General features: G+C 49.0%; 1 protein-coding gene across 3 annotated transcripts; it reads right to left on the bottom strand.

The window, feature by feature from the left end:
• Positions 1–10598: 10598 nt before the first annotated feature.
• Positions 10599–25885, bottom strand: LOC115636641 (zinc finger protein 3-like). 3 transcript variants are annotated; one of them, XM_030537010.1, is made up of 10 exons: positions 25801–25885; positions 25081–25167; positions 23264–23485; positions 22606–22628; positions 21150–21262; positions 20817–20849; positions 19821–19925; positions 17345–17433; positions 16476–16602; positions 10599–11548 (listed from the first exon to the last, which is right to left on the bottom strand). In XM_030537010.1, exons 5-10 carry the CDS (start codon positions 21250–21252, stop codon positions 10926–10928), a joined length of 1080 nt encoding a protein of 359 aa, XP_030392870.1. In that variant the 5' UTR covers positions 21253–21262; positions 22606–22628; positions 23264–23485; positions 25081–25167; positions 25801–25885; the 3' UTR covers positions 10599–10925. The 3 variants fall into 3 exon arrangements, with proteins under 3 accessions (XP_030392870.1, XP_030392882.1, XP_030392876.1); XM_030537022.1 differs by lacking the exon at positions 25801–25885 and having other exon boundaries at positions 10599–11545; positions 25081–25719; XM_030537016.1 differs by lacking the exon at positions 25801–25885 and having other exon boundaries at positions 21150–21265; positions 25081–25717.
• Positions 25886–27803: the final 1918 nt, after the last annotated feature.

The following is a 27803-nucleotide window of genomic DNA, read 5'->3' as shown; positions in this document are numbered from 1 at the left end:
ACCAGTTCCACTCTCTTCACTGTGGAATGTCAGAGTTGATTTTTTTTATTCTCTCAAGAATCTAAATACAGGTTACTGAGCTGAACTCACTTTGGACTAATAGTGCACTAGCACTGGGGCTCCCCCACTAAGAGTTGAAATCACTAAAGAGTTGAGAGCACTGAGTACTGTGCTAACTAGTGGGGGAGCTTGAAGCTATACTGTGGAACAGAGCAGCTGGTGGAGTGGAGCAGTTGTGGGGACAGCTGCAGCAGATCATGGGACAGCTGGTGGCAGCAGAGTGGCTGGCAGAGCGGAGTAGCTGTGGGATGGGTGGAGCGGCCCACAGAGTGAGCGGAGCCGAGCAGTTTGCAGAGAGAACTGGAGCCGCTCATGGAGCAGAGCAGCTGGTGGAGCGGAGCAGTTTCTGAGGACGGCTGGAGGAGCAGCGTGGAGCGGCTGGTAAAGCGGAGCAGTTCATGGAGAAGGCGGAAGCAGAACCCACGGAGAGGCAGGGCAGTTGGCCCCGGACCACATAAGGTGCCCCTTTCTACCCAGGCTGGGGGGAGGGACTTCTACAGATAAACTCTCGAACTCTGTGGTGGCATTGACCAGAGACTTTTGGGTTGTTGGACTTTGGGGTGATTGGACTTAAAACCCCAAGGGGAAAAAGGACAGTGCCAAACGTACTTGGAGGTGGGTTTTTGTTTATGGTTTGTGTTATAACCCTGTTTGTCGTGTTTCTCCAATGGGATGCCGCATTGATTCCTTCCTTTATTAAAAAGATTTTGCTACACTCAGACTCCGTGCTTGCGAGAGGGGAAGTATTGCCTCCTAGAGGCACCCAGGGGGGTGTGGTATGTGAGTGTCCCAGGTCACTGGTGGGGCTCGAGCCAGTTATGCATTGTGTTACTGAAACGGAACCCCTGGATACTGAACCCGGCCCTTGTTGCTGCCAACTCAGACGGGCAGAAGGGTTACATTTTTGGGTGCTTGTCCGGGATCCCTGGGTCAGTACCCCTCGCAAGCACCTGTTGAGTGTTCCACTGTATTGGGAAATAATTGTGTTTATATTTTGAGGAAACTACTGTTTGTATAATGGCTAATATGTCGGGTTTGTTGGGCTCCAGTCCTGCAGCCTCTAGCTCAGGGGCGGCAGATTCAGCCTATGATTGGGCAAACGCACTGGGGCATATATTGGAAAAGATTGTGTTGGCCTATGCTACGTCGAACTCTTGTCGTAAGTTAAGGTTATTTGATGGGGAAGAGGAGTTTGAACTCTGGTCGGAGCATACTACTGAAATGCTGTGGGAGTGGGCTGTACCCGATGTAGAAAAGCGACGATGTCTAACAGAGAGCCTTAGTGGCCCAGCATTAGATGTAATTCGAACCCTGAAGCTCATTGACCCTGAGGTCAGTGTGAAGGACTGCCTAGAGACCCTTGATAATACCTTTGGGAGCGTAGAGGACCCTGAGGACAGTTACTGTAAATTCATTAATTCCCGACAGCAAAAGGGTGAGAAAATTTCAGCCTATATACAGAGGCTGGAGAGACTACTTCAGAGAGCTGTTATGAAGGGAGCAGTGACTGCTGAGCAGATGGATCAGACCAGACTGGCTCAAGTTGTAAGAGGGACTCAGTATCAGAACCCGATCCTACTTCACCTCCGACTAAGAGAACGGCAGGAACATCCCCCAAGTTACTCCCAGATGATAAAGGAGGTCAGGGAAGAAGAAGAAAGGCAGGCGGCCAGCGAGTGTTGGGAAGCCCAAACATTGGAACCAGCCAGCACGACACCACCACCAATGGCCAGTGTACTGATGGTGAGCACCACAGAGGAACTTGCCCAACAAATGTAGGTCCTGACAGAACGGATAGCTGAGCTGCAAAGCATCATTGACCGAGCTAAGATTTCCAAGAATAAGGAGCCTCAGACTGTGATGATAGAGAAGTCAGTATCTAGAGTCACCGTCCCACCTCGCCGAATGGGGAAAGGACAATTCTTTTGCTACCGGTGTGGTCAGGATGGGCACAGTGCTGCTAACTGCCATAAGGAAGAGAACCCCTCCTTAGTGTATGAAAAGCTGAGGATTAGTTGGAAGAGAACCAGTAGCTGTCAGAAGGTCCGGGGACAGAGACCACCTAGGCCTAGAGGATTTGAAGATTCCCCCAGAAGAGACCATCCAGCTGGGATCCCTGCAGGACTGATAGGGCCTCGAGCAGAGGTCATGGTGAGGATTGAAGGGGCGGAGTGTAAAGCCATGCTTGACACTGGATCTCAAGTGACTATTATATTTCAGTCATTCTACCAACAGATGCTTAGGCACCTGCCCATACAGCCACTGACTGGCATTGGTCTGTGTGGCCTCAGCATGGATGAATACCCCATCAAGGGTATGTCATAGTGCACCTGGAATTCCCAGAGGAGGTTGCTGGGGTAAGGCAAGAGGTAGACACCGCTGCCTTAATATGCCCTGACGCGAAAGGGACCTCTGATGTGTCTGTGCTGATAGGGACCAACTCCAGCCTCTTTAGGATATTGGCCGATTACTGCAGACAGCAAGCAGGAGACCAATATTTGAACACCTTGGTGATACACACACACTGTGCCGCGGCTTACAGAAAAATTGACGACACAAGAAAAGTGATGCCTGATTTGCCAGTAGGAGCACTGAGGTATGCGGGCCCGGTCCCTTTAGTGGTGCCTGCCATGTCAGAAAAGGAGGTGATTATCAGGAGTACCTGCCTAAAAGGCAGTAAGGGAACATTAGCTGTGGTAGAGCAGCCAACCAAGGGAGGACTCCCAGAAGGAGTGCTGGTTCTCAGTGGAGTCATAACCCTACCTGCTGAAGCCCAGGAGGAGGTGACGATACTGGTTGCTAATGAAACACGCCGTGATGTGTTTGTAAAACCAGGGCAGAAGATTGCAGACATCTTTGAGCCTGAAAGCGTTGTGAGACCCCAGTGTGAAGCTGAAGTTCCAATGATAGATCCTGCGAAGTTTGACTTCGGGGACTCACCGCTGTCTGAGGAGTGGAAGGATCGCCTGAGGAAGAAGCTTTGCGAGAGATCCAAGGTGTTCTCACTACATGAGTGGGACGTGGGATGTGCAAAGGGAGTGGAACACCATATCAGGCTACAAGATCCCCGACCCTTCAGGGAGAGATCTAGGAGGATTGCCCTCTCTGAGATGGAAGACGTGCGCCATCATCTTCAAGAGCTGATCGCGAATGGTATCATCACAGAGTCACGAAGCCCCTATGCCTCACCCATTGTGGTCGTTCGTAAGAAGAGTGGAAAAATCAGGATGTGTATTGACTACCGCACCCAAAACAGGTGCATTACAGTTGATCAATACACCATGCCTCGAGTACAAGATGCCTTGGACTGTTTGCTGGGTAGTCAGTAGTTCTCTGTGTTGGATCTTCGGAGTGGATACTACCAGATCCCTCTGGGAGAAGAGGATAAGGAGAAGACAGCCTTCATCTGCCTGTTAGGGTTCTACCAGTTCGAACGCATGCCACAAGGGATTTCTGGGGCCCCTGCCACATTTCAATGACTTATGGAAAAAGTCGTAGGAGACATGAATTTACTGCAGGTGTTAGTTTACTTGGATGACCTGATTGTGTTTGGAAGAACCCTGGAGGAACATGAAGAAAGACTTCTTAAAGTGCTCGATAGGTTGGAGGCATACGGTTTGAAGCTTTCAATCGATAAATGCCAGTTCTGCCAAACCTCAGTGAAGTATGTAGGTCACATCGTGTCCCAAGAGGGTGTGAGTACTGACCCCGATAAAATAGAAGCACTCACTACCTGGCCACGTCCCAGTAACTACAGAGAACTCAAGACGTTTCTTGGATTTAGTAGCTACTACCGCAGATTTGTGAAGAACTATGCTACGATTGTAAAACCTCTGAATGATCTTACCAGGGGATACCAGTCCAACAAGAACAAATCTAAGACCCAGAATAAGCGGAGGCCTCCAAAGCCTCCTTTGCAGAGACACTATGGCCCCTTCGAACCATTTGGGCCGTGGTAGGATGAAAGATGTGAGAGGGCTTTTTGAGAAATCATTACTTGCCTAACTCATGCTCCCATCCTAGTCTTTGCTGACCCAAGCAAACCGTTTATCCTGCATACTGATGCCAGTTTGGAGGGTCTGGGAGCAGTACTGTATCAGGAAGTGGAAGGCAAATGCAAACCGGTAGCCTTTGCCAGCCGAGGACTGTCTGACATTGAAACTCGCTACCCCATCCACAAGCTGGAGTTCTTGGCCTTGAAATGGGCCATCACTGAGAAATTTCGAGACTACTTGTACGGTGCTCAGTTCCAGGTGTGGACAGACAACAACCCACTGACCTATGTGTTAACAAGTGCTAAATTGGATGCTACAGGCCAGAGATGGGTAGCCGCCTTGGCTAGCTATGAGTTCAGCATTCAATACCGATCAGGGAGGAGCAATGTAGATGCAGATGAAGGTGCTGTGCCAAAGCTGCCTTCCAACGTAAACATCCGGCTCCCTGCAGCTAACCAACCCCTACTCAGCACATCTGAGAGTGAGTCTGAGGAGGAAGACGCAACCATGGTGTATCCTGGGATGAAGACAAGATTTCAGTCTCGATCCGCTGAATCAGAAGAGAGCACATCCTCTTCCGCCCTAAACCCTATGGCAGAAGTATTTAGGCCCATTCCTGACATCCCTGAGCCACTGGTGGGACCCTCGTGTAATGACTTACACAGGCTATTGGAGAGTGGTGACGTATAGATGGAGGATGTCCAGAGCACCTGTGACCCTCCACTGTTAGAACTAGAAATGCAGGGGCCTATGCCAGTATCTGAGGGGAACTCACAGGAAACCTCCCCATCCGTCACTCAAGAGGATGTCCCCCCTACCATAGCAACAGAGATTCTCAATAGTCGAGACAGGGTAATAAGACCAGTGAAACAGTTAACTTACAATGCACCTGGGGTGATTAGTGAGGAGCCTATATATTTAGCACACAGGTTTGTGAAAGCTAAAGTGGGCTATCTAATGCCTTTTGGAGGGGACCAATAAGTTGGTATAGTAGGGAATGTGATTTGTCGGGACGACAAATTCTTGGCTGGGGGGAGGATGTAAGCAGAGTCGGGATAAGCTCTACCCTGACATCTGGTGGAAAGAATTTCAGAGAGTGTATTTGCATAGACACGCCTACCCTATCCCAGACTGCCGAGCTGTGGGACTGCTTGGTGACAAATGACTCACCCTCAGTTGGGTGGTACTTGCTAGACAAGGGACATGGGTTCCAAAACCCAGTGAATTGAGAGAGGCTGGGGACAAGTATTTGTGCCTGGTGGTGCAGTTTCCTTGTGGAGCCAGAAGCACTAGTTCCACCTTCTCCTTTCTCCACTGTGGAATGTCAGAGTTGATTTTTTTTATTCCCTCAAGAATCTAAATACAGGTTACAGAGCTGAACTCACTTTGGGCTAATGGTGCACTAGCACTGGGGCTCCCCCACTAAGAGTTGAAATCACTAAAGAGCTGAGATTACTGAGCTGAGAGCACTGCGTACTGTGCTAACTAGTGGGGGAGCTTGAAGCTATACTGTGGAACAGAGCAGCTAGTGGAGTGGAGCAGTTGTGGGGACGGCTGGAGCGGATCACGGGACAGCTGGTGGCAGCAGAGTGGCTGGCAGAGCGGAGTAGCTGTGGGACGAGTGGAGCGGCCCACAGAGCGAGCGGAGCTGAGCAGTTTGCAGAGAGAACTGGAGCCGCTCATGGAGCAGAGCAGCTGGTGGAGCGGAGCAGTTTCTGAGGACGGCTGGAGGAGCAGCGTGGAGCGGCTGGTAAAGCAGAGCAGTTCATGGAGAAGGCGGAAGCAGAACCCACGGAGAGGCAGGGCAGTTGGCCCCGGACCACGTAAGGTGCCCCTTTCTACCCAGGCTGGGGGGACGGACCTCTACAGATAAACTCTCGAACTCTGGGGTGGCATTGACCAGAGACTTTTGGGTTGTTGGACTTTGGGGTGATTGGACTTAAAACCCCAAGGGGAAAAAGGACAGTGCCAAACGTACTTGGAGGTGGGTTTTTGTTTATGGTTTGTGTTATAACCCTGTTTGTCGTGTTTCTCCAATGGGATGCCGCATTGATTCCTTCCTTTATTAAAAAGATTTTGCTACACTCAGACTCCGTGCTTGCGAGAGGGGAAGTATTGCCTCCTAGAGGCGCCCAAGGGGGTGCGGTATGTGAGTGTCCCAGGTCACTGGGTGGTGGCTCGAGCCCGTTATGCATTGTGTTACTGAAACGGAACCCCTGGATATTGAACCCGGCCCTTGTTGCTGCCAACTCAGACGGGCAGAAGGGTTACATAAAGACAAGGTTTGTGTTTGTTCCTGCTACATACAGAGGGGCTGGGTAGTGCTGATTCCAGCCCCCAGACTCTGAGAGGATAAGGAACAAATTCAGGCTGCCAGTGACCTGCAGGAGGGAGATCATCTTTTGACAGTGACGGATGCCTCATCCTAAAGGCATTTGTCTGCTCCCTTCTAGTGAGAGTTTGGCACAGGAATGCAGCTCTCACTCCTGGGTTTCTCCTGGGGAAATAATGTTTCTGTGCAAAACACTAAAGCTTGTAATAGAAAGGAGGGAAAGGAAATGGCCACATGATGGGACCAGGACATAAGGAATGAAACATAAGATGTTTCTCCCATGTGCATTGACTTTGAACCTTGTTTGCGGTGTTATGTTGGTCCCAGGGGTCCTTTGGGGTGCCTGGCATTGGCCACTTTCGGAAGACTGGACAGTGGGCTAGATGAACTGGTCTGACTCAGTGTGGCCGTTCTTACGTTCTAACTGCTGTTTGTGGATGAGACGACCTTTCAGGCTACACAGAACTGAAGAAGTGTGCGGGGTTAGTTCCAAAGCTTGTCTCTTTCACCAACAGAAGTTGGTCCTCTGCAGGCTCTTACCCTCGCCCACCTCATCTCTCTTGGACTCTGATAAGTGCTTTCTCTCCACTCCCTTTGGAGAGAAGTTAAGTTTTCCCTTTGGGAACCTATCAGGCTGAAGCAACTGTATTGATTGTGACACTAGAATCCAAGATTTAATACTATAAATAAATGAGTCTAAACCTGAGGTTCTGGTTTTCACATTGGTTTTCCTAACTCAGTTCCCAATGCTCTTCTAGAAAGGTCTCCAGGCTGCCTGCCCAGCCCAGCAAAAGTGGCAAGGAGAAAGCCCACAATGCTGCTGTTTCAGGTAGTTGAAGGCTGCTATCAACCCCCCCTCACTCAGTCAGTCCCCAGTCTGTGGCAGTGCATGGGAGTCTTCCGTCCTATGTGCAAGACTCTGCACTTCTCCTTGTTGAACTTCCTCAGATTTCTTTTGGCCCAATCCTCTAATTTGTCTAGGTTACTCTGGACCCAAACCCTGTCCTCCAGTGCTTGGATTCTTTACATGCTTTCACAGAGCAAAGAGCACATGTTCCATGATTTCCTAGGGCAGAGTTTTATGCTTTAGGAAGCTTCCCCTGTGTGAATTTGACAGGTAGATCAACATAGACACACATTGTGACCCTTCTTAGGGTGCTGAGGGCTGTGAGTCTCCTTGTTGCCATCTGCCATGAGGAAGAGGGAGTTTTGCATTTGGATGTTAGTGACCAAACTCATCAGCCTGCTGGAACTCAAGCACCCTCCTCTGAGCTACTGCAGCCAACCTTACCCCTGAGTTCCTTCAATGTCCCCCTCTGGGGTCCAGCCCGGATCAGCAGATACTCAGAGAACTCCCAGATCCTCTCTTCCTGAAGTAACCCAGGTTACTAGTTTTACTGTAGACCATGGCTACTGTACAGCACTTGAGTACAGTTATTGAACAAGCAAAAAAAATTTTAATAAGGGACAGAGATTTAAACAAACAAATGTGAGTGCTGGAAACCATTACCAACTAAACAAAATCAGAAAATGCAACCTATATTTTAATAGTTACCTTTCCTATTTAAATTGATTTTCACCTCACACTTCAGTCAATTTCACTGATTGCTAGTTCCTAGGAGCCAGGGCCCTGCCTTTCATGAAGCACCACTAATCACTAGGAATCTCCTTGATGAATGTACCCAGAATGTTTTTCTCCACCCTGTTATGAACTGAATCAGTCTTTTGTCTTTACTCACAGAAAGGGCGATCTCCTCATTCTCATATTGGCCTCGTCACTTCCACAGGGTTTTGATGTCTATAGTTTGTCTTTGATGGTTTTCCATTGGCTTTTCTGGGTCAGTGCAAAGGTTGACAATGCAGCAATACATCACATAACTGGCTAGCAAGGGACAGATGCCAATTCCCTCCCACTTGAATGGGCTGTCCCTACCAAGACCTTTGACTGGGGTGACTCACTTTCATGAACAGAGGGTTGGACTACATGACCTCCTGAGGTCCCTTCCAACCCTGATATTCTATGATTCTATGACAATACCACATGGGCATAATTTTCCATATACTTAAATTACTCCTTAAATATGACTCATACACACCTGTCATAGTGCTTAGGAGTATCAATAATTTACAAGCTTTCAGTAGAGATCTCACTGCTATGCTTCCTGGATAAATATCATAAAAGCAGTGTATTAGGTGTGGTGAGTTTGTCAGGTCTGAGACAGGAGTTGCTTGTGAATAACAGTGACCCCTTTGCCAATTGGCATCAATGAGCTTTTGTCACACATGCTCTGAGCTATACAGTCACACCCTGCTATAATAGAAAGGCCAGCACAAAAAACAGAGAGACGAACAATAAGATACTAAAATTACAATGGTTGGAACTCTCCATTTCTCTCAGTCTTTGGATTGATGGATACTGAGAACTGTAGTTACAGTTGAGGAACCAAGTGATCGGACAGCTGTCTCAGCCCGCCATGCTAGTAACTTTCTCACATACAGGGAGATGGGTCAAAATTGGAATTGATGTCATGACTTGCTTCCCATAGGGGATCAATCTGTCTAAGGCTGTGTCTACATTTCGAACACTGGAAATATTCTTCTGACAACCTAACACTGTCTACACTGGGTCACATTAACTACCTCTCTCAGTGGAGAGGACTTTTCACACCCCGAGAGATGTGGCTATGTCAACATAGCTTTTCAGCATAGACCAGCCTTTAGATTGCTTATTGAGCTGAAAGGTAATGGACTTCAGCCTTTTCCTTCATACTGATGGTTGATGAGTGCAGCTTTCCTACATACACACATCCTATTATAGATGTCAAACCTTTCCTTTGCAAATTAGAAAAGTGGGGAAGACAGTGACCCTTACAGTCTAAGTGGATAAAAACTTATACAATTTATCTCCTCAAGTAGTTTTCCTTTTACTAGAAATTGACTTTGAACCTAAGCAAAATAAGTTCTATTTGAAAACACAAAAATTAAAATCTAAATTGGGCCAATATTTTCTTATACACTCTTTCTCACACACATTCTCCCACTTCAACCTTTGGAGTGAAGTTTTCAACTAGAACTCCTTACACTACAGGGGGTAAATTAAAACAAATTAATCTTTCAAGATTAGCCATCATTTCCTGTATGACTAACAAAACAAAAAACAAGACAACTTTCAGTTTTCCAAAATAATTCAGATGAAACTTGGGATTTAAACTCCAAATAACCACACTATGTTTGGGATCCATTTAAATCCCCTTCCAGGTCTTTGAAACTTTTATCTCCAGTTATAGCGTCTCTGGTATAGGATTAAACAAGTCAAAGCATCATCTCCAAGCACAGACAGCTGAGAATGCTTCATCACATGACACTTGGAGAAGTGGATGGATAGAATGAAAATAAACTCTGTATGGCACAGACAAAACGTAACAGTTCTGCAGTGATGGAGAAGGAGGGAATCGCTGAGTCACCTCGTATCCTTCCAGTGTCACAGAGACTGAAATAACACTTTTTTTTCCTGTCCCTGTTCCTCTTCATTTAAATATAATCTGAAAAGTGCCCAATATAACTGCTTTTCAGCAAAACCCAGAGCAACGTGAGGACAACTGGCAATGATACAATCTTTGTCATTGTGACTCTAACAATAACTTTGCAATAGGAGAAATGGTATAAATGTGATGCTCCCTGTTTCCTGGGATTCAAGTTACTCATGGGACAATTGTGCTGATAGAAAGGATCAATGGGTAAACCTCAAATCAGGGCGAACATCAAAAGGAAAAAAATGGGCCACTCATCTGGACAAGCTGAAGGAGCTTTAAAAGTTACTATGTGGGTGTGACGAACTAGGAATGTTCTTGTTTTCTCTGAATACTGTATTGGTGCCTCAGAGTCCCCTATGCAGTTCTTAAGTATCTAGCAGAGCAAAGGGCCAGTGCACCTAAATGCCTGACACTCTGTCTCCTAGCAACTGATGGCCTGGGCCCCTTCTCTGCAAAGGTGCCAATTGAAGGTGTTGGAGACAAAGAGGTCAGGTGACCTCCTGGCCCGGGAAAGGAACTGAGCAAAAGAGGAGGGGCTGGAGGGGTTTTTCAGTCTGGAGCAGGCTGGGGATGAGGAGTGAAGTGCAGATGTGGGGGTCTGGCTCACTGCCCCCCAGAATGTACCCAGCTGAGGGGTCCCGTTCACTGTACCTACAAGCTCTTTCTTAGACTGTGTTCCTGTCATCAAATAAACCTCTGTTTTACTGGCTGGCTGAGTCACGTCTGACTGCAAAGTGGGGGTGCAGGACCCTGTCACTTCCCCAGGATCCCGCTGGGGCGGTCTCATTGTGGGAAGCGCACGGAGAGGGAGAGGATGCTGAATGCTCTAAGGAGCGATCCAGGAGCTGAAGACGTGTGAGTTCCATGCCCTGAAAACAGTCTGCTCCAAGGGAGAGGAGGCTCCCCAAAGTCCTGACTGGCTTTGTGGGGAGCAGTTCCAGACCATTGCCCAGGGATTCTGTGTGAATCAGGAAAAAATATTAAAGAAAAAAAGTATTGATAGCCTTAGAGGTTTTTATGATGTTTATCTCCCCTGCAGATTCTCTGATTGCTAAAATGGGCTGAGCGCCAAGAGAAGGTATTCCCACTTTCACGGCATTTATAGGGCCTCTCCCCTGTGTGGATTCTCTGATGATTAATAAGGTTTGAGCTGTAAATGAAGGTTTTCCCAAACTCGCTGCATTTGTAGGGCTTCTCCCCTGTGTGGATTCTCTCATGGGTAATAAGATGTGAGCTGCGCTTGAAGGTTTTCCCACACTCACTGCATTCATAGGGTTTCTCACCTGTGTGGATTCTCTGATGCTTTATATGGGCTGAGTAGTCACATACGTTTTTCCCATCAGTGCATGTATTTTTTCTCTTTCCCATGAGGATTTCCTGCTGGGTTGTGGTTTCCTTGATGTCCTTCTGAGTTCGCCAACAGGAAATATATTTACCCACTTTCTCTCCTGGCTGGTTTCCGCACTCTCTTTCTGGTCTGTGCTGAATCTCACAGGAGTTTCCCTGTTCATGACTCCTGGACACATTCCTTTCCGATCTTTGTGATAATTCTCTGTGTTTATCCACTTGCTCAACATTTTCCTGTTGAGAATTCTGCTCCTCTTTCTCACATACCATTACGTCACCTGCTGTGACAAGAGACAGAAACCTCAGACAGGCATGGAAAAGGGAAGGCCAAACCAAAACAAGTGCTGGAGAGAGGTCAAATAAAAATCAGGAACTGAACTCCCCCAAACTCTTCCCCCAAATGTAGAAGTGGGATTTTAGGTTGGTATTTTATATAATTTGGAATGAAGGATAATTAATAATTATGTAGCATGCATCAAGTATATTGGTGTATGATCTGATCATATCCTGCCAGCCACCCTTTTTGAGTAACAAAAAGGAATGGGTTAATGGGCCAACGGACAAAGATACATCAGCCAGAATCTGTGTCTGGACTGATTCCAAGGCAGTAACAGACCTTTGAGGGTCACCAATTTGTTGCAGGTTTAGCATTTTAAAATAAGTAAAAGAATGCCATGGTTGTTTTCTTTTGAATTGCAATTTGATGTTCCCATTCAAAATGTTGTGTGTAAATTAATTCTGTTTTGTGTGTGAATGAGGAATGTGTGTGTTAAGAGGTAAGTGTGAAGGCTATCGCTGAACCAGATGTATGAGGAAGGAACTGAAGAAAGACACAAGGGCGCCAGGAGGCTGCAACATGCCCCTATTGAAATGTCAGAGGAGGGCAGACTGATGATTCTAAAGATGAGACAGGCACCTATTAGTGGGGACAAGATAGCTGTAATCAAAACCAACATGGGACAGCTCCCTGAGGAACTAGAAGAAAGAACAAGATAAAGGATGAGGAGGACAATTTAAGAAAACAAGCACTAGTCAAACAACAATTGATTACAACATGATGGTGCAAAACTCATTGGTCCCAAAGAAGGAAAATCACTATATGATCAGGGTGCCTTGCCATGAAACTTTGGGTTCATCCTGCCAAGACTTCCCCAGAGCATTGTGTCATGATCAACAGAACCCAGCTCCTCCTACCCATGATCAACCTAGCTGGCCACTAGATTGATCTGGACTGGTAACTATAACATCGACTGGCAGGACAGTATGTGTGTATGTGGTGCGGGATTGAATGCATATGCTAAATGTTGTATCTTCAATAAATGCAGTGTATTGCCTTTTCCCCTGAAAAAGATCCCATGTGCTTCTTATAAGCATAGCAGGGTAACACCCACAAGATAGCTAGCTACCACATCTTGGAGAGACTTTTCAAGTTAAGTGGTTCATCAAGACACACTTGGTTGACAGTGAATCATGGGAGAAGCCCATCTACACTGAGTGGACTGTCATGGAAATGCGCTGTCTGGAATCTAGGTAATGGCTTCATGCAATGACTGAGGGAAATGGGGCATGAACATGTGACTTGCCCATGTGACTCCAAACTCCATCCTGTGGCTCTAATTTTCCACAGAAAGAACCATGGGATGCCCTTCACACGTCAAAAGCTATAAAAAGCCCTGGAAACACCTCCATTTTATCTTCAATCCTGCTTCTTACCTCCGGAGAAACTTTGCTACACACTGAAGCTCTGAGCAAAGGACTGAATGACCCATCCAAGCTGTAGATGGACTCCAGAGACTTGATTTGAACCTGCAGTTTATTCCATCACTGCTACAAGCCTGAACCAAGAACTTTGCCATTACGAGTGTAATTGATTCCCTTAGCCAATTTTAACTCTCCCCTTTCTTTCTTTTTATGAGTAAATCTTTAGATATTAGATAGTAAAGGATTGGAACTGGCATGATTTTTGGGTGAGATTTAAGTTGTATATTCACCTGGGAGTGGCTGGCCCTTTGGGATCAGAAGAAACTATTATTTAATGACACTGGTTGTAAAGAACTACTCATCTCTGAATCCAGTGTTTTTGGTGGTGATATAAGAACTGGAATGCTTGAGAAAACTGCCTTTATGTTTTCTTGTTAGCCAGTGTGGTGAAACAGGAGTTTACTTTTGTGGCTGGTTTGATCTATCTTATAAAAGAACAGGAGTACTTGTGGCACCGAAGAGATTTAATCTAAATTTGCTGTGCTGTAGTTTGAACTGCCTCTTGTCCTGCCCTCTGTGACAAGAGAGAAGAACTGTTCACCATGCTTTGTATAGCAGCCTGAAGCAGGGAAGACTAGCAGGGACCACAACCTGCCCGTTGGGCTACAGAGCCAGGAAAGCAACCTCCACCCCTCCAGAAGCTGAGGGGCGGGGCAGGAAGCAGAAGGACAAAAGGACAAAAGGCAGTAGGGCTGGAGCTGCCGAGGGAGACAGACACTGAGGACCTGCTGGGGCGGCCACCAGGGTCACTAGCCAGTCGAGGTGCCAATGAGCTGATGGGGCTGCCACAGACACCGACCCTGGGGAAATGGAGGCCAGAGGTACCAAACCCTGGGGATTGTAGGAAGTAGCCAAGGGAAACTAGACCATCGTCTGGCTGAGTGTTGGCCTGACACTAAGTAAGGGTGTTGTGGGCGGATCCCCCTATAATCCAGTGGTGGATTACACTGCCACTGCTAGGGCACGGGACTGGGACCCGGCGGACTCAGGTGGGCCAGGATCCCCCTATCTCCTGCCATCCCACCTTCGGCCAGGAGGCCTGTGTTGGTCGACCGTCCACCGAGCTAGGACGCTAGACTGTTTAGTGTGTGCCCTGGGCAAAGCCCCTGATTGTTTGCTGCCCCACCCTGCCTGAGGACCTGGGCTTGGAAACTTTGCAGCTCTGCCCTGAGACAGACCAGGAAGGACGGCCACACACGCTCACACAGCCTTTCGAGTATTTGAAAACCACTGTCATATCCCCCCCCCCCCATTAACTCTTTTTTCCAAAGTAAACACATCGAGTTCCATCAGCCTTTGCTCACTGGTTTGTGTTCCACTCTTTGATCATCTTTGTCACTTGCCTCTGGATTCTTTCCAGTTTCTCTACATCCTGTCTAGTCACTGGTGACCAAAACTGGACCCAGGAGTCACTCTGAGGCCTAACCAGTGCTCAGTAGAGCAGTACTATCACCATCTGTGATTTGCATGCTATGCTTCTGTTAATGCATTTGCTTCTTTTTGCAGCATCATCACACTGTTGAGGTTGTGATCCGTCACAACTCCCAGATCCTTCTTAGTGGTGCTGCTGCCATGCCAGTTATCCCCCAGTCAGTATTTATGCATTGGGTTTTTCTCCCCAACTGTAGCACCTTACACTTGTCTTTGTTCAATTTCATTGGTGTCTATAGCCCAGTTTGCCAATTTATCACAATCCCTTTGAAGTTTTGCTCTAGCCTCCAAAGTGTTGACAACCCCCCCCAGCTTTGTGTCATCTGCAAATTTGATCAGTATGTTCTCTATTCTTACATCCAGGTCGTTAATGAAGACGTTAAATAGCAACAGACACAAAACAGATCCCTGTGAAACCCCATTTGAGAAATCCCTCCAATCTGACATCATTCCAATAATAGTTATTCTTTGCTTGCGGTTGTGTAACCAATTACATATCCACTTAATGGGAGTTCTGTTGAACCTGCATTTCTCCAGCTTACTCATGGGACTGTGTCAAAAGCCTTTTTGAAGTCCAGGTCTATTTTAGCCACCAGACCAGTTACCCTATCAAAGAAGGATATCAGGCTAGTTTGTCATGCTATGTTCTCAGTAAATCCATGCTCGCTGCTATCGATTACCCCTTCATCCTCCAGGTGTTCACAAATTGAATGTTTTATACATTGCTCTAGTAGCTTCCCTGGTACTGAGGTCAGGCTGACTAGGCTCCAGCTCCTCCTTTTTCCCCTCTGTAAAGATGGGCACTATGTTAACCCTTCTCCAGGCTTCTGGGACCTCTTCTGTCATCTGAGTTGAACAGCAAGAAAGGAGGTGGGGGGGCTGTTTTGGGGGATTAAGAGCGCTGTGATCAACATTTCAGCTGTTGAGCTTGAGCTGATGACTAGCCATCCACGAGGAGTCATCAGAGGGAGGCGAAGATTTCAGTTTGGACAGAAGGAGACAGGTCTGGAGTAGAGCGGTAGATCTGTGATTCATCAGCATATGGACAGTAGCTGAATTTGTGTTTGGGGATGAGATTTCCTAGAGATAAAGTGCAGAGGAAGTGACCAAGGACCAAGGACTGAGCCCTGTAGAACCCCCACAGAAAAGTGGAGTGGAGGTGAGGACGATCTTCCTAAGGACACACTGAAGAAGTGGTTACAGAGGTAAGAGGAGAACCAGGAAGCAGACAAGATGTCAAGACAATGACCATGGTCAGTGGTATTAAAGGTGGCTGACTGGTCAAGAAGAATAAGAGTGGAGCACTGGTTCTGAGCTTTGCTTAGGGAGAGGTCATTAGAGACTATGGCAAAAGCATTCTCAGTGGAATGCCCCAAATATCTGCCTCCCTTCCCTTCCCACTGCCACCAGATCCTTCCTGCTCCTTGGAGTAACCACTCCCCATCCCCTTCCCACTATCCTCAGTCTTTTCCACTTCCAAGGATCCCAGATCTCCTACCCAATCCCCCCAGCTCCAACAACACCACTGCTGGGACCTCCACCCCTTTTCTCCATTCCCAGGCTCCCACTCCCCCAAACCACCACACTCCGTGTTCCCAGGAGATTCTGTCTCTCATTCCTCACCTCTTCTTTCTTCCATGGTACCCATCCCTCCCTGATTCCCTCTAGTCTTCCACATACCTATCCCTTTCCCCCACTACACTCAGCCTTCCCTACCTTGTGGCACCCCACAAGCAATAGCTCCCCCATCATCTTCTCCCCTCCCATATTCCCTGCACAGGGTCAGCTGTAGCTGTAACTGGATGGTGGAGGGAGGAGTTGGAGCAGCTTGGCAGAGCTGTGACTGTGATATGAAGGGAGGTGCACGTGAACCCTGAGGAACCTAGTCTGCCCCATTTCAATGCTCTCAATGGGCTGTTGCTGAGACAGGGCAGATCAGAGGTGGCATTGTGGGGCTGGCGTGAACCTTAACTCTTCATTTCCCCTTCTAAGAACCGAGGGGACAGGAATCCTTACCCAGCGAGGTCACAGTCTCATAGTTCTCCTGCATGACGTCTCTGCAGAGGGCTCTTTGATGGGGGTCCAGCAGAGCCCACTCTTCCCTGGTGAAATACACAGCCACCTCCTCGAAGGGCACCAGCCCCTGAAAGAGCAAGAGCCCCTCACTCACAACCTGCTGTCCCACTCACAACCCCAGTATTCATGGGGGAGAGGAGCCAATCAAATGGATGCTCTGAGAGAGAGAGAGAGAGTCAGCAAGGTCTCACCCCCACCCTGCTCAGAGCAGACAGGAGACAAAACAGGAGGAGAGCTAGAGATCCCCTCCCCCTCCTAGCAGACAGAGGGGGAAGGGTCTTCTCATTCGTCACACACCTACAAGCCAGAGGCTGATGCGGGGGATGCGGCCCTCAGCAGGCTCCAGGGTTGGCTCCCCAGTAGGAATCCCAACAGGCTTCCCATTGCCGGCAGCTGGAAGGAAGGGGAGGGATTATCTACTCTAGGCCCCACTGGTGGGTAACCTCCCACCCCCTCCTTCGAATCTCCTAGCAGCCTCTTGCCAGTAGGTTCATGTTCTTGCACGGGGAATCTGATACATTTCCCCAGCGCTGTCCAGTGTTCCCCCACCCCCAACACAACCCCATTCCACAAATAGGGTCATTTCCTCCCCCAGACTCCATGGGTCTGTTCCCAGAATCCAGGACTTGGGTTAAACGTTTCCCAGCAAATTTGTCACATGCCTTGTCCCCCTTCCTTTCTCCATCCTGGGTATTTCCTACCCCCATCCCACCTCCATGCTAAGCTCCCCCAAAGATCACAGGCCCTCAGTATTTCCTGCTCCTCTCCCCTCACCAGGAACCCACTAGCAACCCCGCAATAATCCCTACCTGGACTGACTCCACAACAGCCAGTTCCCTTCCCTGTCCCGTGGGAGGCTGGGACAATCTGGAGCCAAAGGTGGGTGTTACTCTGCTGCCTGTCAGGGTGAGAAGGGTGACAGGGAAGATTTCAGTAGTTAGTTCCTGTCACATCATGATTTTCCCTGGCCTTTTCCCTGAACAAGATGTTTCTGACTCACATGCTGGGAAAATATTCCATCACTTTATCACAGCCCAGACCCAGCCCTTCCCATTAGCACTAAACCCACTGTGCTAGTTTTAAAACCCTGAGGGCAACTCTCCCAACGGTGGGGACCAGGCAGAGGCAGGAACAGGACAAAGTCTGCCTTGCTGGCACGGGAAATAAAATGAAGTTTGCTGGTGATATTAAGATGGAAGATAGAGACAAACAATGAAACATTAAGTGAGACTCACTTCCATTTTATGTATTATGTTCCTCACCCTCATGCTTCAGGGTTTCAGCCACTACTGGTAGGGGTCAGGAAGGGATTCCCTCCCCCCCAATGTATTTTGAGAGGGTTTCTTTAATCTCCTTCTTCTGAAACTTCAGGAATGGCCAGAAAAGATGACAAGATATTGGGCGGGGTGGACCAGGGCTGTGAAGTGGCACTGATTATTCAGTCTCTTTCTCTCTCTAAGGGGCTTGGCTGGCTGGTTCTTGCTCCCATGCTCAGGGTCTAACTCACACTATAGGTGAGATGGGGAAGGTATTTCCCTTCCAGGTCAGGTTGTCACTGACCTGTGGGGGGAGTTTCATCTTCCTCTGCAGCGTGGGGTGTGGGGCACTCACTAGGATTATCCAGAAATATCTCACTGAACCATTTACCTGCCACTGCAGGGGTCTGGGGCATTGGTGCACCTCAGTCCCTCCTATTCTCTGCCTGGGGCATGTAAGAGTCTAGTATCCTGGGGGCTGCAAGACTGGTCTCACTCCAGCTGTTGGGTTTAGTGGGTGGGCGCTGGGGGGTGTTGGCAGCCAGTGCTAGACAGGAGGTCAGACCAGATGACTCAGTGGTCCCTTCTGGCCTTACACTTTATGACTCTATGACTGGATGTGGGCAGGTTTGGGAGCTTGTGACCTCTGCCCCCCACCCTCGCTTATTTCTCCTTCATTTTCTGACTTCTGTTTCCCCTTCTCCCCTCTCTCTGCCTGGAAGACTTAGTGACCAACGATCCCTGGGTTCCTTTACTCTCCTGCGATTGCTGACAGCAATGAATGCCGGTTTGGATCCAAATTTTCTGCCTCATCCCCATCTCTACTAACCACTGCAGGGGTTTCAGTCTCACTGGCTGGGATACAGGCAATGAAAGGGTTACTGTGCACAGCTGCAAACTGCCTAATTTCACCGCTCAAATAAGTAAACAAGTACCACTTACTGGCAGTCAATTTTTTTCTGACCCCTGTACATTTATTTAAAAAGTAAGAATACAACATGCATCCGTGCTGAGTCTATATATAACTTGTATATTTCAAGAGGCTGGCAGAGAACACTTGACCACAATGAACAGGGGAGTGCAGGAGTGGGGGAGTGAGATTTTCTTTGCTTTAGATCATAATGAAACACTCAACATATCACAGCCTCCTGACTGCCTTTCCTGAGCCCCCGGGGGGTCGCAAACCACCAGCTGAGAAACACCAGCCTAGATCATTCTTTTGTATTGGCATTGACTACACATGGGAAGAGAGTGCTACATGGTACGCGGACAAAGCATGAATGAGCCAAGAGCAATGGCATATATGGACCAACCCTGGGAATTGTTAATTCCAATAACACCCACATTTTGAACTCTCTGCCTTACTTCACTGTAAAAAGACGACAAAAGTTCGTAAGATCTTACAATACCCTCTAGCAACAAGTTGATGAAAAGCAGGTTAAATTCTTTTCAGCCATGAAAGCCATGCACAGGTGCAAGACGACCAACGACAGAAAATTCAATTAGTCGAAACAAAAGGGGCTAATGATGTCGTTCAGGGCCAGCACTAAGCTCTATGCTTGGTGAACAAGAAAACGTGGAAACAAAGTTACCCAGGCCACATTTGGCCTTAGGCACATGGATTAAATTAGTAAACAGAATAATAAAAAATTAACTATGCCACCCACTTTAATTCCTTTTTGGGACTTTTAAAAAGAGATTGGGGGGGAGGGGGGCAGAAAATCATCTCCCACCTCACTCCTGACATGGCAACACTGCTACATTTCCTTTCTGAGAGACTTTGTTTTCATTATATTTTAACTTGTGTTCCCTCCTCTTTCCCCTCATGATGCATGATCATTAATTTGCACTTCATTTTGACAATAGTTTCTCAGAAAGGCTCCAAGGGCTTGTCAGTTAAAATATGTTCCAAAGAGACCCACTGCTCCCGGGATTAGTGACTTTCTTAAAGTCTCTCAGTGCTTGTACGTTAAACTAGTTTTCTAAAAAGAGCCCTCTTTTTAAGAGCAGGATTAGTAATGAAACTTACCCTGTTTCCCACAAGCCACAGCCTCTGTGCCTTTACTCTCCAGTGCTACAGCTTCAAATAATTCTGCTGAGGATGTTTCCCAGAAATTAATCATCATCGGGATGGCTAGGAATGTATTGGGGGGGGGGGGGGGAATTAAGATTCAATCTTAAATGAATAAAATCATTCCAAGAACTATAAATGTATTTAAGGCATAATGTAAGCATAAAAAAAAATTTAGAGCAAAAGGTTAATTAAAAGAACCAAACAAACGTTGCGTTCTTAAAGAAATGCAGGTTATGCAAATATATATATACACACATTGAATTGCTATTTTAATCAAATTAGATGCTAACAGCTGTTTTATTTATTTAAAGTGTAAAAATCAGCTACAACCTGTCACAAGAACTAAATAGTGCACTAAAATAATTATAAGTTAAAAAAATTAATACATTACCAATTTTAAAAGTTACAACAAAAAAAGTCTCTATATTTTTTTTAAAAAGCCAAAACACTCTAACTACACTAACAAACTTACAAATAAATATGTTTTTTAAAAAAAAAAGCTCAGTCTTTGTATTTCTTTTTTTTAAAGTATCAAGCAGTCACTCAAACACAGGAAAAGTTGTCAAAGACCTTAGTGGTCTTTGCAAAAATGCTTTAAGATCAGACTATGCAAACTTAATTAAAAACACTATTAATATTACTGCAATTAAAACGGCAAATTAAAATTCTTAAAATGAATGTAGTCAGTAAAAAATGCAATAATTAAAGAAAGCAAAGGCAAAAAAAATTAATGAGTACTAAAAAACCTGCAAAACACTCTAAATGCTTATGTGACATTGATGAGCTAAAATATTTAAGAGACAATCAGTTGAAAATATAGTGGTGAAAGAACAAAGTAACATCACTTCCCATTGTTACACAGCTTCCAGGTGCTGGAGGCTGCGATTCCCTGTTGTTAACACGGTTATTGGTCTGAAATCTCCCCTTGGCCAGTCAGAGACAGACACGTACCTGTGTTGCTCCCCAGCCCCCGTCGCAGCATCTCTAGGGGAAGGAGAAGATGGGAGAGGTGAGAATTCAGGCCCTCACATTCGAGGATAAATCCTCATTGCTTATTAATGGAACTGCTGTTAACTACGAGATGATGACAGAGATCAGATGCTGATAACGCAGCCGCTGCAGATAGAGCCAGCCCCAAAGGGCTGCTCCATGGGGAAGGGCGACTCGCTGAGCTGGGCTGTGAGATGGAGCCGAGGATCAGTGACATCACTAGAGTCCCTGATTCCTCCCCAGGGCGAGGGTTGCTCTAACCAGAGGAGACGCCACCCACAGACTCCAACTCACCTTTGAATCCCAGCAGAGCCTCCTGCAGCATGGCACTTTTCAGAGAGAAATCGCTTAGTCTCTTCTCCAGCTCTGCAAATGACGGCTCTGGCTTCCGAAACATCCCATCCTCTCTGCTGGGGAAAGGAGGGGTGAGAAATAGGCCTGAGCCCCAGACCCTGAGCCCAGCAACACCCAAAACTCCAGGACACCTGGATCTGAGCTTTCTAGTCTGAGATGGTCGTTGTCATGTTGAGTCACCTCAGCCCTGTGCTCCCCAGAGAGACGGGAAGTGGGGAGACACTAGAGCAAGGAACGGAGACATTGTTCAGGAGCTTTCTCAGGGACGCTCTGGTTCTGTGGGGGGCAGAGCCATCCCCTACGCTGGTTTACTGCAGTAACAAGGGGCACCAGCACTGGGATTATGTGGAAAGGGAGGAGACACAGACCAAAGAGTGGGCATGTCCTACATGCTGACAGTGGCCACAGAGAGAGCTCAGGGCTCCAGCAGAGAATGAACATGGGTCCTTAAATACCAAAACCCTCAAGCCCTTCAGCTGAAGCAGTAGTCCTGGGGTGTCCAGCTCATTTGGCAGAGAGGGCCAGATTGCCCTGTCCATTATGGTCAGTGGGCCACGGCATCAGGTTAGGACTCTGTGCCCTGCTCCATTCACAGCAGAACACTCACTGCTCTCCATGGGACACCCACGTACAAGCAACAAGGGGAGAATCTGCCCTTTGCATCGGAAATAAAATTTTAGTTCTTAGTATTTTGCCAAGTCTTTGTCTGTCACACTCAGCATCACTCAAGAGGAAAACAGCCCCTTCCCGGACACCCTGTAGGGCCCTACTGGTTCTTTCCTGTGATTCCCTGCCTTTCCCACCCTCCTTTCTTCATTTCTCTCTTGCTTCCTTGTTGTTGTGACTTCTCCTCTGTTCTTCCCTCACTACAGCAACCCGCTATTCCCACCCCAAAAGGCTTCACTCCTGCCCTTTCCCTGTTCCACCTGCTCGAGTGATCAGCCAGGAAACGTTGAATGTTGATATCAAAGTGTTGCTATTTCATTTGACATCCCGGTGACATTAACAGGCGACAGGAGAGTTCATGCTCTCTGAGCTACAGCTTCAGGCTGCTGGCAGCCCCAGCAAGGCAACGCTGTCTCCGTTTACACTGGGGAGGTGCTGGGGGCCAGCAACTCACTTTAACAAACATGAAAGCTGAGATTCTGCGCCCTCAGAATACGTGATGTTGCCACGTCAGTCCAGGAGACAGGCCTGGTCTGTCTCATCGGCCCTGTGTCTAGCAGCCCTGCTGTGACCTCATTAGTGATCAGACAGTAACCGACTCTTCTCCTACCCGAGTCAGCCACTAGGGGAGCCAGAATCACACGCTCCAAGGGCAGCAGACAGCTTCATATTCAGCGCAGTTATCAAACCTAATGGCCCATGAGGGAGCGAAATGGAGCTCAGGACTTACCTGCCCCCAGTGCTCCCAGCATCCTAAAGAGGGAGAAAAAGAGGAAGCCATCAGGGGGAGTGTCCCTGGGTGGAGAGGCCTCCTGCTCTGCAGGGGTCACCATTGAGGCCTCGGGCAGTAGGGGAATTTCAGGTTTACATTCCCAGAGCAGTTGCCCCCCACCAGGGACTTTCCCCTATGCAGCCCCAGCAATCCCTGCAGGCAGGTCGCCACTGCAGAAGTCTTCTCCCTGGGCACTTTACAGGCAGAACATATTTCTCTGCATTGAGAATCAAATTCTGCCTAGTGCTGAGAGACCCAGAAGGTCCCTGGACCCACTATACCAATTAACCTGCAGTGAGAGGGGCCGTGGGCCTGTCTCAGGACCTCAGCATGGTGGGGAAGGGGATTTCACCCTCCAAGTGCAAATGCAGAGAGTCATTTCCAGGAGAGAAGGTCTTGGGCTGCAGCATCCAGGACTCCCAGGGCCCATCCCTGGCGCCGCTGCCAGACTCACTGTGTGACCTTGGGCAGGGCTCTGCCCCTCCCTCTGCCTCACTTTCCCCATTTGTCCCAGAGGGATAATGCCCCTGATCCCACTCTGTAAAGTGCTTTGGGGTCCAGGGCTCAGAAGCACCTATGGAAACGCTGCGTATGATCCTTGCAATGACAGCCTGACCTGCAGGGGTTGGCTCAGCGGCTGCTGGCCCTTCTCTCCTCCCCTCTCGTTGAGCAGGGAAATCGCCCAGGACAGGCTGCAGATGCCCTCATCCTTTCTCTAGACAATGGCTCTCTCTAGCTCTTCCAGCTGGGACAGCAGCTGCTGCTCCTGCTCCTCCAGAAACCCTTGCAGCTCCTGCCACTCCCAGATGATCTTCTGCCTCTTGGCTGCCGTCTGTTTCTGCAACAGTGAGAGGGCGGCTCAGTAACAGGGGAACATAGAACATAAGAACGGCCAGACTGGGTCAGACCAAAGGTCCATCTAGCCCAATACCCTGTCTTCTGACAGTGGCCAATGCCAGGTGCCCCAGAGGGAATGAACAGAACAGGGAATCATTAAGTGATCCATCCCCTGCCGCCCATTCCCAGCTTCTGGCAAACAGAGGCTAGGGACACCATCCCTGCCCATCCTGGCTAATAGCCACTAATAGACTTATCCTCCATGAACTTATCTAGTTCTTTTTTGAACTCTTTTAATGTCTTGGCCTTCACAACATCCTCTGGCAAGGGGGTCCACAAGCTGACTGTTTTTTGTGTGAAGAAATACTTCCTTTTGTTTGTTTTAAATCTGCTGCCTATTCATTTCACTGGGTGACCTCTAGTTCTTGTGTTATGAGGAATAAATAACACTTCCTTATTTACTTTCGCCACACAAGTCATGATTTTATAGACCTCTACTATATCCTCCCTTCCCTCTTTAGTCATCTCTTTTCCAAGCTGAACAGTCTCAGGCTTTGTCTACACTGGCACTTCTCTCCTGCTGACAAACAGCAGCAACACTGTGCGCCTGTTAACAGCACGGCTGTAGCGGCAGAGCCGTGTCGCTAAAAGCTGCGGCGTGTAGCCATAGCCTCAGTCTTATTAATCTCTCCTCAGACGGAAGCTGTTCTGGACCCTTCCTCATTTTTGTTGGCCTTCTCTGTACCTTTTCCAATTCCAATGTTTGTTTGTTTGTTTTTTTTGAGATGAGGTGACAGATCTGCATACAGTATTGAAGGTGTGGAGGTACCATGGATTTATATAGAGGCAATAGGATATTTTCTGTTTTATTGTCTATCCCTTTCCTAATGATTCCCCACATTCTGTTTGGTTTTTTGACTGCCGCTGCACAGTGAGTGGATGTTTCCAGACAACTATCCACAGTGACTCCAAAATCTCTTTCTTGAATGGTAACAGCTAATTTAGACCCCATCATTTTATGTCCACTTGATATTATCTTTTCCAATGTGTATTATTTTGCGTTTATCAACATTGACATTCATCTGCTCGGTACCTAGGGAAAATCATAAATGTGCCTTGGGGTGGTTGGCAGAGTTATTTACCAGAACATAAGATCTCTTGCAGTGAGTGATGGGAAGTTCATTTATTCCAGGAAGGGAGGCGGGATCAGGGCCGGGGTGAGCTGTACATCACCAACAGGAGGGACACTTCTCCCTAAAACCTCATCAACTTGCACTGAGCCAAATCCTCCATCTCTGCAGCCCACATTTCATCTCCTTCCTCCACATCCCCCCAGGAGCTAGAAAGGATCCCTGGTCACTGTGACATCCAGCCAGCCTGTGGGCAGGGGCTCTGGACTAACATAGACTGACCCTCTCCTGCCAAGCAGCCTCCTGCATCCTCAGGGCATCATGTTACCCCTGTGTCTGACCCTGCCCTCTCCCTGGGCTCCAGTGCAGAAGGGTCCCTGGCTGAGGCGGGCAGGGTGGGCCCTGCATTCACCAGGTCATTCTTATGCCAGACAAAGCTCAGTGACGGGGGGCTCTGGACACCTACCAGCAGCTCCTCACTTTGCTGCTCCTCCTTGGCTTTGGCTGCTTCTCTCTCTTTCCCCAGAGGGTCCAGATGCTTTGGTGGCACCTCCTGAAAGAAGCAGGGGAGGGAGGGTTAGAAACTGCTGCAAACCTCCCAGCTGCCAGATTTTAGGGCCCGCCCTGCCCTGCAGACGCCTGTGCAGGGTCCCTGGGACTCAGACTGAGAGGAGATGGTGAAACAGAGAGCAGCTTTTTCCAGAGGAAACGCAGGGCCCCAGGCTGCAGTGACAGGGGTGCAGCCCAACCTCCAGCTCCCCGGGGCCTCACCCACATACCAAGCAGCCAACTTCAGACACTCTCCCACTTTCCCAGCTCCAGCCCCCAAAGCTCCCGCAGGGCCAGATCTGAACATGGAGCCCCTCGAACATCCCCAATCCCCAGCCCTGACCCACCCCAAACTCCCATCAGCCCCACAGTCCCCGCCCCCAGCTGCTGCCCCCCCTCCGCCTGGCTCTGACACCCTAGATCCCTCCCAGCTCCTGGGCCCAGCCTGGGCTCCGAGCTCTGCAGCGAGCTCGCACTCTGGACCCCTCCTGCAGCTCCCGGCCCAGCCGCTCCCCGGCTCTGCCACCCCGGCCCCACAACAGGGGCTGCTCCGCCCCGCCACGCCCGGGACACTCGCCCCCCACAGCCCCGCTCCGGCCGCAGGGAGCTCGGGGACCCGCCCGGGCAGGGAGCGAACCAGGCAGCCGGGCTCGGCCCCTCCCAGCAGGAGCGTGTCTGCCCCGCGCTGCCCCGCCGTCTGCAGGGTTGGAGCAGCCTCCGCGCTGCGCTCCCGGCCCCAGCCATCGCCCCGCTGCTGCACACAGGGGCGCGGGCAGGAAGAGGCGGCTCCTCTCCGGGCCTGGCCCCGCCCCCGGGCCCCTCGCAGGGGGGTTGGGACACGCAGGGAAGCAGGGACCCGCCTCAGCCCAGAGGGGGCAGGAGAGGGGCTGGGTCTCCCCAGGAGAAAAGCAGGGGTAGGGGCTGGTGCTGCTGAACCATCAGACCAAGGAGCCCCTGGCTGAGAATGCAGCGAGCACGTGTCAGGTCAGCGCTGGAGATGGGACCCAGCCCGTGTCAATCACCTGCCTCTAAAGCGTCTAAATCCCCTAGGCACAGCTCGCCAGGGCACAGCTTGGGAACTGCACTGGAAATACATCCTGCAGGAAGCCCCCTCCCCCTACAGCAGAGTGGCCCAGCAGCAGTGTGTTGGGCCTATAACCCAGGGATTGATGAATCAAAACCATCCTGTGCTAGCTTGGGTTTTATTCCAGCCTTGGAAATAATCCAGCTGCCTGCGTGTGTTCTGCAAAGAAAAGAACAAATTTTCTCTCTGTTCACCCTTCCACCATGATTAAAGGAAGAAATAAAGCCCCAGCAAAGCCCTGCCCCACAGAGTCCCCTCCTGGACTGCGAGAGTTGTGCAGTGACTAGGGCTCCAGCTCAGGGTTGCCAGGTTTATATAACTTTTGGTGATGCCCAGAAAGGGTCCAAGTCCTGCCCCTTCCCCTCCCCCCAACCTCTGCCTAAGGCTCTAGGAGGGAGTTTGGGTACATGAGGTGCAGGTTCTGGGATGGGGCGGGAGGTTGGGGTGCAGGGGAGGCAGGGGGCAGACCCTGGGAGGGCAGTTTGGGTGTGGGCTCTGGGCTGGGGCATGGGGTTGGGTTGCAGGGGGGGCAGTGGCAGACTCTGGGAGAGAGTTTGGGTGCGTGCAGGATCTAGGCTGGGGCAGAGTGTTAGGGTGTGGCACCTATCTTGGGCAGCTCCTGAAAGTGACCCACACCCACATCTAGCAGCAACTTCTACATGGAGAAGGCCAGGAGGGGATCTCCTGGGGCCACTACCCACAGGCAACACTCATGCACCTCCCATTGCCACAGTTCCAATGGCAGAGTTGGCACTTGGGGCAGGGGCAGCACGTGAGAGACACACCCCACAGGGACGTGCCAGATGCTTCTGGGAATGGTGTGCTGTGCAGAGCGAGGGTGAGCAGGAATCTGCTTTAGCCCCACTGTGCCGCCAGTAGTAGTGGCAGGAGCCCCCAGGGCCAGCTGATCTGACTTTCTGATAGGGAAGCCACAGGAGTGGTCATGCACCCCTCATGAGCAGTTCTGGGGAGTCTTTCTGGGGCTCCTGGAGTAGGTGGCAGAGAGGTGCAGCCTCAGCACCAAGTCTGTTTCCCTGGAGGAGAGAGGGGGCTGCAGGGTGATATCCCACCTCTGTGCATCCAGGAGCCTCTTCTCCCTTCTACTATGCTGGAGCCTCCTCTGCTCCCTTCAACTATGCTGGAGCCTCCATATTTATTTATTGGCAAATAAAATTTGCAGAATTTTAAAATATTGTGCACAGAATTTTAATTTTTTTGGTGCAGAATCTCCTCAGGAGTGAAACTGACTCAGAGAACCTCCTTGGATTGTCACTGCTTGGTTAACCACTCAGTCACCACACCAATGCACATTAGACAGTATGCTACCCCAGCTACAAACTGGTGCTGATTTCCCGTTTAGGACATTAGCCGTTACTGACAAGATGTGTCCGTGTTCTTTTCTTTATCTCATGCTGCTAGTTAGAAGGATCAGTATTGATTTTTAAAAAAAAAAAATACACAACCCCCTAAACCTGCTTTTAGCAATCAGAATAATTTAGCGTCACCTTATTTTTGCCTGCCCCAGTACAAAAGCAGAGGCTTTTCTGGGTTTCCTG

Source organism: Gopherus evgoodei, chromosome 1 (genome assembly GCF_007399415.2).
Source record: "Gopherus evgoodei ecotype Sinaloan lineage chromosome 1, rGopEvg1_v1.p, whole genome shotgun sequence".
In the NCBI taxonomy this organism is placed as follows: domain Eukaryota; kingdom Metazoa; phylum Chordata; order Testudines; family Testudinidae; genus Gopherus; species Gopherus evgoodei.
The sequence above is the reverse complement of the archived record's forward strand: the minus strand, read 5'-3'. Positions and strand labels throughout refer to the sequence as shown.

Bases quoted from the DNA above. Each gene is read 5' to 3' on its own strand.
- LOC115636641 (XM_030537010.1), bottom strand. From the start codon at position 21,252: ATGTTTCGGAAGCCAGAGCCGTCATTTGCAGAGCTGGAGAAGAGACTA. The intron at 16,603-17,344 runs GTAGGGATTATT...TTGCTCTTTCAG, and splicing joins CTGTTGTGGAGTCAGTCCAG to GGGCTGGTGCCCTTCGAGGA. The intron at 11,549-16,475 runs GTAAGGATTCCT...CTCTTGTCACAG, and splicing joins TGAGACTGTGACCTCGCTGG to CAGGTGACGTAATGGTATGT.